This window comes from Zingiber officinale, chromosome 11A, assembly GCF_018446385.1.
Source record: "Zingiber officinale cultivar Zhangliang chromosome 11A, Zo_v1.1, whole genome shotgun sequence".
In the NCBI taxonomy this organism is placed as follows: domain Eukaryota; kingdom Viridiplantae; phylum Streptophyta; class Magnoliopsida; order Zingiberales; family Zingiberaceae; genus Zingiber; species Zingiber officinale.
Genome location: NC_056006.1, coordinates 87,924,278 through 87,935,189, shown reverse-complemented (window position 1 = coordinate 87,935,189; position 10,912 = coordinate 87,924,278). Strand labels below are relative to the sequence as shown.

Below are 10,912 nucleotides of genomic sequence, written 5' to 3'. Positions count from 1 at the left end.
CCGACATATGATGTATTGCCAGATGAATTTCTTAAATATCTGCTCGGTTATTCTTGCTAGCGGCTCAGCCTCGACCCATTTGGAAAAGTAGTCTACGGCGACGAGCAAGAACTTTCATTGACCGGTCGCCATGGATAAGGGTCCCACTATATTCATGCCCCACTGGTCGAACGGGCAGGATACTACGACCGCTCTCATCTCCTCCGCGGGTCGGTGCGAGAGGATGTGGTACTTCTGGCAGGACAACCAGGAGGATACTATCCGAGCGGCATCTGCTTAGAGGGTCGGCCAAAAATATTCGGCCAGCAGTATCTTTCTGGGCAATGACCGACCGCCCGGGTGTCCTCCGCAAGTTCCTTGATGCAATTCATGTAGAATGTAGTCGATATCCTTTGACCCAATGCATTTGAGCAGGGGTCGAGAGAAAGCTTTCTTGTATAGTTGATCCTCGATTAGTGTGAATCTTCCTGCCCTTCTTCTTAACAGGTGGGCTTCCTTCCGATCGGACGACGTAATTCCCGATTGCAGGAACTCTATCAGCGTTGTCCTCCAATCATTTGGGAAGGTGAACCCTTCTATTCGATCGATGTGTGCCACCAGAGATACCCCGCCCGATCGGCTGCGATATAACAATCGACGATATGGAGCTGGCTAGCTTAGCCAGCTCATCTGCCACTTGGTTTCCCGTTCGGGGTATCTTCTGAATAACCACCTCCCGGAAGTCGGCCTTTAGCTTTTCAAAGACCTCAGCATAGAGCTTGAGTCGAGTGTTGCTTATCTCGAATGTCCCGGTGAGTTGCTGAGCGGCTAACTAGGAATCCGAGTGAATCAAGACCTTGATCGCTCTGACATGCCGAGCGACCTGTAGGCCTGCTATGAGTGCCTCGTATTCGGCCTCGTTGTTAGTTGCCCGATATTCTAACCGAACGGACAAGTGCATCCGTTCCTCCTGGAGGGAGATTAGTAATACACCGAATCCACTTCCTTACCGAGTAGACGATCCGTCCACATATACCCTTCAAGTGGCTTCTGGCTCGAGATTCTGTACTTCATTGACAAAGTCCGCCAAGGATTGCGTCTTGATGGCTGTTCAGGGCTGATACTGCATGTCAAATTCGCTAAGCTCTGTCGTCCACTTGATCAGCCATCCAGACGCCTCTGGATTGAGGAGGACTCTACCCAGAGGGATGTTGGTCATCACTATGATTATATGCGCGAGAAAGTATGGGCGAAGCCTCCGAGCGACGAGCACCAAAGCAAAGATAAACTTCTCGAGACCAGTGTAGCGGAATTCAACATATTTTAAAATGTGGCTCAGGAAATACATTGGTTGTTCCTCGCCATTCGACCGCACCAACACAGAGCCGACAGCGTGCTCGGTTGAGGACAAGTAAATGCGAAGCGGCTCACTGGCAGTTGGCTTAACTAATACATGCAACGAATTCAGATATGTTTTTAGCTCTTCAAACGCCCGGTCGCATTCTTCGTTCCATTGGAACTTCGTAGCTCGGTGTAGTATCTTGAAGAAAGGGAGGCTCCGGTCGGCAGACTTGGAGATGAGTCGAGAAAAGGCAGTTATCCGACCGGTGAGGTTCTGAGTTTCCTTCAAATTCCTTGGCGGCGACATATCTTACAGCGCCCTCACCTTACTAGAGTTCGCCTCGATGCCCCACTCGGTGATGATATGGCCGAGGAATTTTCCACCCTTTGCGCCGAACAGACATTTGCTCGGGTTCAGCTTAATTCCATATGCGCGGAGCGTCTGGCAGGTTTCCTCTATTTCTGCACAGAGGTCGGCAGCTCGGAGGGACTTGATGAGTATATTATCGACATATACCTCTATGTTTCGTCCGATCTGCTGCCAGAACACCTTATTCATGAGTCTTTGGTAGGTAGCTCCAACATTCTTTAGTCCGAACGACATCACGTTGTAGCAGTAGGTGCCGCCCACCGTGATGAAGCTCACCTTCTCTTGATCCTCACGGGCAAGCAGCACTTGATGATACCCCTGATACGCGTCCAGCATGCATATCAGCTCCCACCCAACTGTGGAGTCCACCATCTGGTCGATCCACGACAGTGGGTAGAAGTCCTTCAGGCAAACCTTGTTGAGGTCTCGAAAGCCGATGCAGACCCTCCACTTATTGCAGGGTTTCGAGACCAGCACCACATTCGCGAGCCAGCTCGGAAACTGGACCTCTCTGATGTGGCCGACCTCCTATAGCTCTTCTACTTCAGCTTGGATGATCTGATTTTGCTTGACACCGAAGTCCCTTTTTCTCTGCTTCACCGGCCTAGCGTCCAGTCGGACGTGGAGCTCATGCTGTGCTACGCTCGGGGAAATGCTGGGTAGTTCATGGGTAGACTAGGCGAAGACATCATGATTTTGCTGAAGACATCTAACCAGCTTGGCCTATTGCTCAGCTTGTAGGTCGGACGCTACGAAGGTTGTTGCCTCTGGTCGGCCGGGGTATATCTGCACCTCCTCTTTCTCTTCATAAACTAAAGTAGAAGGTTTCTCGGTTATGACATTTACCTTGAGTCGGGGGGTTTTCCGAGCGGACCTGGCCTCCGCCTTCACCATCTTGACATAGCAGCGCCAAATAGCCAGTTGATCTCCTTTGACTTCCCCAACCTGATCCTCCACGGGGAACTTGATATTCTGACAATAGGTAGAGACTACCGCCCGAAATTCATTGAGGGTCGGCCGGCCCAGAATGACGTTATAAGCTGATGGGACGTCCACGACGATGAAGGTGGTAGTCTTGGTCCTCCGGAGCGGCTCCTCTTCGAGTGATATGACCAACCTTGTTTGACTGATCGGCTGGACCTCATTGCTGGTGAACCCATACAAAGGGGTTGTCATTGGTAGCAACTCGGCCTAGTCGATCTGGAGCTGGTTGAAGGCTTTCTTGAAGATGATGTTGACCGAGCTCCCTGTGTCAATAAATATGCGATGAATAGTGTAGTTGGCAATTACCGCACGAATGATGAGGGTGTCGTCGTGCGACACTTCAATCCCATCAAGATCCTTGGGACCAAAGCTGATTTCGGGCCCGCTCGCCCTCTCTTGGCTGCACCCTACAGCATGGATCTCCAATTGCCGAGCATATGACTTTCAAGCTCGGTTGGAGTCTCCGCTGGTTGGTCCACCAGCTATGATGTTGATCTCACCCTGAGTGGCGTTGCTTCAGTTCTCCTCCTCCCGAGCGGAGTGCCTGACTCGCTCGTGTGGGGCTTGGGCGTGGTCGTCACCCCTGGTCGATGATGATGATGCCGCTCAGGTGACTGCCTAGCCTCCTCTCGCCGTCCGGCGCTTGGCCGCCTATATCGCAATTCGGGGGAAGGCGATCAGCAACGATAACTCCTAGGAGTCGGTTGAGCTACTGCAGGGACTCCGCGATAGTCGCGGGTGTTTGTGGGTTGCCGATTGATGGAAGGTACGAAACATGGGAGTCCATACCTTTCCCTTGGACCTTGTCCGCTCGGCAGCCACATGTTGGACGATGTGTGACCTTGCCTCCTGATGTGGTCGTGCCACGTCGGCTCGGGGCACTCTCGGAGGCTGGTGGCTGGTCGCGGCCTTCGTTCGGCATGCGCCGATGGTTCTAATGGCGCTTCTTTCCTTCGGGCTGCCCGAGCTTCCTCCACGTTGATATACTCGCTGGCCTTCTTTAGCATATGGTCGTAATCGTGGGGCAGCTTCCTGATGAGCGAGCGGAAAAAATCTCCGTCGATGAGCCCTTGGGTGAAGGCATGTATCATTGTTTCAGACGAGACCGTGTGGATGTCCATGGCCGCTTGGTTAAAGCGTTGAATGTAGGCCCGTAGAGTCTCTCTCGGCCCTTGCTTCATAGAGAATAGACTGACGCTGGTCTTCTGATAGCGCCTACTGCTCGCGAAGTAGTGGAGGAAAGTCGTTCGGAAATCTTTGAAGCTCTAAATCGATCCGTTTGGTAATCTTCGAAACCAACGTTGTATCGAGCCGGATAACGTGGTGAGGAAGACTTGACACTTAATTACATCTGTGTATTGATAAAGGGTTGCGGCGTTATCGAACTTACCGAGGAGGTTGTCTGGATCAGTCGACCCATTGTATTCGCCGATCGCCAAGAGTGCGTAGTGCCTTAGCAGAGGATCTTGTAGAATTGCCTCGAAGAATTGGCAGTTGATCCGTTCGAGGGAGGAGTCAACTCGGGGCGCTTTGCCCTTTCTCGCGTCCCGAGTAAGAGCTTTGTCAGAGGAAGATCGGTCTCGATTTGCTTGCGCGATTTCAGATGGCATCTGGAACAAGACCCGATGGAATGGAATCGGGGCGGGCGGCGCCTCTGCTTGCGTGCTGGTCGGACCCTTGTTTTGGGCCTATATAGAGAGTTGTTCTGGCCGATCTTCATGCGCCGCTCGACCTCCATATGTTGAGGTTGCTTGTCGCGCCAGCCGATCGACTAGCGCCTTCTGTTGCTACTCTATTATCTTGGTCGCTCGCGCCTGTATGAGTGATTACGACCCAATTTGTCATGAATTGGGCATCAAACAATGAAGTACCGAACCCCTCCTACGCTATGTAGCATAGGAATGACTCGGGTCGTCCGCCAACGAAAGCAACGATAGGATGGTAAACTTAAGGTCGTATATTATTTCTATTTTTAGGGTTTTCAATATGGAAATGAGGGTTTTGGATTTTGATTCTAAATTTAACAAATGAAGAGCAAAGCAAGTAGGAAATTAATCTAGTGCTGGAATGAAATCTAAGTAAGTGTGAATAATTAATCCACAACGCATTGTCACTCTACGTTATGAATTAACTATCAACACAACTAAATTAAGAAATGAAATAGCAAAGCATTAAATGAAAACTAATGTAGTAAATGAAAGACAATGCAAGTAATAAAAATTAAGTCTAACCTAACTACCATTGCAGGAATAAAAGACAATATGAAATAAAGTAAAGCAAAGCATTTAATGAACCCTAAAGCACTTAATGAAACCTAAACTAATCTATCCTAATTGTATCCAAATAAAGAACTAGAACTTAATGAAATTGAAAGAACAAGACAAAACAAGAATTAAACAAACTAAAATGCATCAAATTGAACATAATTATTGGTTGAAGCATTTCATCGAACACATTGTAGGCGTGTAACTAATTAAGGTTAGTAAGCACAATTTAAACATGAAAATTCATATTCAATACAAGCATTCAATAAAATAACTTCAACACAATCAAACATCAACAATGAACAGAAAATAAACTAAAAACTTCAACCACATTCCACACAACTTCTTCAATACCAATGATTAGCCTCGCCATCACACGAGGACCCGGCTTCGGAACCCCCAAAACCGGTGGACAGGAGCTCACTGTAGGTTGCTGCAAACTTCGACAACGGTGTGGATGAGATGAATCTTCCACCGAAGAACCCCTTCTACGGAAGTTGCTGGACTATGATGGACTACCGCCGGACCTCCTTCTGCTATGCCGCCTTCTTCTTCCTCTGCCCATCCCAACCCCAGAAAGACAGAGAAGTCGGAAGGTGAAGGATCTCACCGGAGAACCCCTCCGGTGAGGTGGATGTTCGGAATCACTGCTGAAGCTAAACGCCACCTTGAAGAGTGATGCCGTCGCTTGCCATTTGAAATCAAGAAGACGAAGGGTGGGATGTGGAGGTCCGGCCGGTAGGAGCAAGCATTCGGTTAATTCGGTTAATTTGATATTAATTTTGTATAAATTCTTTTTATTATTATTTTAAACAAATTTAGTTAATTCGGTGTTAACTGAAATAGCTAATTCGGTTAATTCAGTTTTAGTCAAACTTTGATTTGATTCGGTTAACCAATACTAAATCGGTTTTCGGTTAATTCGGTTAATTTATGGACCGAATTAACCGAATGCTCACCCCTACCCGCTGGCGACAGTAAAGGTAAGGGAAGAAGCAGGGTCGCCGGTCGGAGAGAAGAGAAAGAAAGGAGAGGGGAGGTGCTGTGCCCTAGCTGCGGAAGAGGAGAAAGAAACGCGAACAGAAGGGGTGAGTTTTTGCTACTGTGCATCGCGAGAAGGTAAGGAGGAGAAGGGTTCGGGTTTTGGTTTTGGGTTGAGAGGTTTGAGTGAGTTCCGGATCCGGATCCAATAAGAAGATGAAATTGGGCTTTTATAATCGGGCTTGAAGAATGGGTTTGAAGAGTAGACTTTTGGATCAAATCTGAATTGGAGCTCCACTTCTTAGATGAACCCTTGGATGCCTTGATCTCGATCAACGATCCAGATCGCTTTAAATCATGATGAAGGGTTGGATCACTTGATCTGACTGAAGGGGCAGGATCTCACTGGATCTTGATCAACGGTCTACATTAATTCAGCTTGATCTTCCTTATTTGGCCTCCAAATCAAGCCAAATTTGATCCGGCTCGACCCTAATCCATGGCTCTTTGAATTTCCTACAAAACCAAAAATAAAAACATGCGATTAAATTTCATAACTGTAGGAAATTTATATTTAAGTCCAAAATAAATCCTACTCGCAAATCATGATATAAACACAATATTAAGTATACGAGAAGGTATAAAATGCTAAGTATAAGAGCCAAAATAATACACAAAAATACTCATTGTCAATGAGCGCGTCGTGCTCCTCTTGAGAGAGCGTCACAGTGTGCTGACGTCCAGCTTCTTCCATCTCCTTGGCTCGGATTCAGGTGCGTTCCCACAGACGACGCCAAATTTGTTCCTGTTCGAAAGCTAAGTCGATGGACGTTGGGATGTGGCGCTCCCGTTAACTGGTCGAAGACTATGCAAGCGTAGATCTCCAGCCGATGTGGATCTACAAGCACAACGCCGAGCCGGGGAGGGGTTCCCCAGCGATGGCCCTCCGACGCTCAAGTAAGATCTCCGGCGGAAAAAAGTAGAGCAAAGAGGAAATGAGAACTGTAGCTACAGTAAAGAAGTAAGCATACCTCCGTCAAAATCTGGGGGTCCTTATATAGGGCTCCCCAGAGGCGTGTGCACGCTCCTCAAAGCATACTTGGAATGGATGTGCCAGAAAAGCGTGTTTGACGTCATACCTCAATAGTATGAGCATATCCCTGACGAGACAGTAGAAGCTTCTTCAGTACGATTCTCTATCTGACCATGCCGCCGACCATGCCATCTGTCGGTGACACTGGTCCCCAAGAAGATATCGTCAACTGCTTCCTTTGTACTTTATCGGGCCGAGCGGAGGGACCGTCCGGCTAGTGCCTTTCAGGAGACACTAGGGCCGGACCGAGCAGGATGTCCGCTCGGCCAATCATCCTATTGTCTCGGTTCTGTCTCGCCGAGCAAAGAAATCGTATTTACAGGGCCGAAGCTGCGCTCCTTGTTCGACCAAGGGGGGTGGCCACTCGGCCGCTCGGCCCTCGTTCCTCCTTGCTAGTCATGCTTGAGTCTTCTTAGCGTCGGAAGCTTAGCATTAGACCGAGCTGTAATACAGAATCGGACACACATACGTCCACTCGGCCGGTTACTCATGGTGTTGACCGTTGACTTTCCACGTGTCATCGCCCTTACTTATTACCGGATAAATAACTAATTAAAATATTTTAACTAAAAGTTTTCTGAACTTAATCAAACCGAATAAATTTGAGTAAATTATGATGTATATGAAGTCTAACGGCAATCCCGTAATTATAGTCACCAATTACATACTCTATTCGGTCGTAATCATCATTTGATCGTGGCATCATCGTGACAACTTAAAAATGAGTGAATTAGTGATTTGATCGTGTCATCATCATAATAATCATATGACATGATTTGATTTTGATTGAAAGAAAGTCGAAAGAAATTGCATTATTTTTCTTTCATCCATTTTTTCTTGTTATAACCTGAATTCAGATCAGCAAGTAATAAATCCCTGTCATGGTTTCATTAAAAAAAAAAAAAAAACTTATAATATTATAAATTTCAGTTAACATTTTCTTTTAAAAATAATTAAATTTATATTTATATTCTTAAATATCAATTTAAATATTAATTTGATATGTTATATTTATTAAATCATTTAATTTATTAAATATTGTTAGACTGACCATTCTGAACTGCTTGACTTATCCTCAAATTAAGTCAGAATTTGATCTGAGCAAAGCCAAACAGTCTGACTGTATTTTGCTTCCAATTAAAATTAATTGTCTTCGAATTAACCAGGATCATAAAATGAGGCCGCACACTTTACCCCATTTCATGGAGCAACTCTCTCCGCAATCCCCGCAATGCGTCACCCAACTGATCCCTCGTGGAACCATGTCGACCGTTAATAGTGGCGCGAATTGAGCCCGTCGCTGTCCGTTTCCTGAACTCGCCTGCCTTCGTCGTCGTCTCTGGCGCCTAAGTCGTCATCTCAACCGCAGTGCTACATGGGAAGCGAGGAAACCACCACCATCCTCATCCTCAACTGTGCGAAATGGTGTCCATTTGATTCTCCGAGCACAAGCAGAGCAAGCAGGGGAATTGAGGTAAGCGTCGATGAGCATGGACGATCACCTGCCGTAACTGTGCAGGCGCCGTCACGGCCGGACGCCTTGAAGCCTTTCTGTTTGATGCTCTAGCCGCCATGGGGGCGTCTTCCGTGGCTACGACTCGCCGCCCCTCCAAGGCCTCCTTCTCTTGCCTCTCTCGCGTCCTCGTCGTTCTCGCCGCCGCCGTCGCCCTCCTCGTTGTTTTCTACGGCGTCTATACCACTTACTCATCCAACTTCTCCTCCCCCGTCGTGGATTCTCGCTCCCGCGTCCCGCCGAGGCACCGCGGCCGCCTTCCGGACGCCACCTTCTACGACGACCCCTCCCTCTCCTACGCCATCGACCGCCCGGTCGCCGACTGGGACGCGAAGCGCCGGGAGTGGCGCCGCCTGAACCCCCACCTCGCCGGCGACGGCCAGCGGATCCTGATGGTGAGCGGGTCCCAGCCGGGCCCGTGCCGCAATCCGGTGGGGGACCACCTCTTGCTGCGCCTGTTCAAGAACAAGGCCGACTACTGCCGCCGCCATGGCATCGAGTTGTTCTACAACACGGCGCTGCTCCACCCGAAGATGGGCTCCTACTGGGCCAAAATTCCTGCGATCCGGGCGGCCATGCTGGCCCACCCGGAGGCTGAGTGGGTCTGGTGGGTCGACTCCGATGCGGCCTTCACGGACATGGACTCGGAGCTGCCGATGGGCCGCTACCGGTTCCATAACATGGTGCTGCATGGCTGGGCCCACCTTGTCTACGAGAAGCGTAGCTGGGTCAGCCTCAACGCCGGCGTCTTCCTCATTCGCAACTGCCAATGGTCGCTCGACTTCATGGCGGAGTGGGCCTCCATGAGCCCTATTTCCCCCGACTACGCTAGATGGGGCAAGATCCTCAAGGAAGAGCTCAACGACAAGGTATTCAATGTTCATTATTCAAATTTCTAATTTAATTTAATTAGAAAAAAAGGAATAAATTTTGTAAATATTCTCGGCGGGCTGAATTAAATAGTTGTATAACGAATCGGACGACCAATCGGCGCTCGTCTACATCCTCCTGAAGCAGAAGGAGCGATGGGGCGACAAGATCTACCTCGAGAGCGAGTTTGAATTAGAGAGCTACTGGCTGAAGACGCTGGGGCGGCTGGAGGAGTTCGCGGGGGCGTATGCGGCGGTGGAGCGGCAGGAGGAAGGGATGCGGCGGAGGCACGCGGAGCCGGCGAGCAGGGCCTACGGGCGGATGCGGGAGAAGCGCATGATGGGGGTGGAGAAGCTTCGGCGGCCGCTGATCACACACTTCACCGGGTGCCAGCCATGCAGCGGAGACCTCAACAAGATGTACACTGCGGAGAGCTGCTGGGAAGGGATGCAGAGGGCGTTGCACTTCGCCGACGACCAGGTGCTCCGTGACTACGGCTTCCGCCACGCCAACCTCCTCACCGCCGACGTCATCCCGCTGCCCTTCGATTACCCTGCGGCCACGAGCTAAACAAAAACGTGGCACAGGTGAAGAAGGAAGATGTGCCGTCGTTCCGGTGTAAACACAAGTGAGGTTACAACTTCAGACGTAAAGAGATGAATTGGGCCGGAGAGGTTTTAGTCCAGAGAGGGTTGTTGTGGGTTAGACTTGAAATGGGCTTCCTATTGTTCCCATGTTCAGTTGATTAAAGACGATAGACTTATTACAATAAGATGAGATCAATTATTGATGCACTCATGTCCTCCCACTTCTTACCCAATTTGACTAATTTAAATCTATGAATTCATTTAAAATTACGATGCTAGCAACGTCAAAGTAATTAATTAAGATGGAGCATTAATATGACAAGGACACACATCTTATAACTGCATTATGGTCTGACTTCGCTTTTGCCACATTATGATCTGACTTCTGGTCTAGTAGTTAACGTATAAGATGTTAGCATAATGAGATTTGAAGTTTAAATCTTGATAAATCCGAAATAAATATCTTCTTTGTGTGTTAGTCACTATTCCAAAGACTAGTAACCACCCGTGATTTACCTCCTCCGTGTAGTAACCATCCGTGATTTATTTTCTCCATGTTGACCCTGAGATGAATTGACAGGACGCTGAGGACGAACGAATTCGTTTTTTTTTTCCCCACAATTATGGTCTGACTTCTGGCTACCGTCTGAAACCTACGTACATCTCTGATTAATTTGTGTGTAGTTTGACTTCCTTGATAGCTAGCTAGATGTGCAGCCATAGTCAACACAAGCCTAAGCTCCTTGATAGCTAGAGGCAGTGGACACCAGCATGAGCTAAAAGACAACTCCAGACCTCTAACTTTATCGTGATCTCCAATAAATATTAATCAATCTAAGATGTATTTAATTATACATATAAGTCAAAGATTTGTGTCTCAAAAATTATTAATCTTCTAGAAGATAGCTTTTCTGCTAGCGAAAGATAGTT

The 10,912-nt window shown here is 48.2% G+C and overlaps 1 protein-coding gene across 1 annotated transcript; it reads left to right on the top strand.

Annotated features, from left to right (window-relative positions):
- The first annotated feature begins 8,235 nt into the window (after positions 1-8,235).
- LOC122032001 (probable glycosyltransferase 7) lies at positions 8,236-10,184 on the top strand. The gene is made up of 2 exons (XM_042591242.1): positions 8,236-9,394; positions 9,489-10,184. The coding sequence occupies exons 1-2, from the start codon at positions 8,585-8,587 to the stop codon at positions 9,963-9,965; spliced, it is 1,287 nt and encodes a 428-aa protein (XP_042447176.1). The 5' UTR covers positions 8,236-8,584; the 3' UTR covers positions 9,966-10,184.
- Positions 10,185-10,912: the final 728 nt, after the last annotated feature.

Coding starts and splice junctions, on each gene's coding strand:
- LOC122032001 (XM_042591242.1), top strand. CDS start 8,585: ATGGGGGCGTCTTCCGTGGCTACGACTCGCCGCCCCTCCAAGGCCTCC. Junction 9,395..9,488: donor AGGAAGAGCTCAACGACAAG/GTATTCAATGTT, acceptor TGAATTAAATAG/TTGTATAACGAATCGGACGA.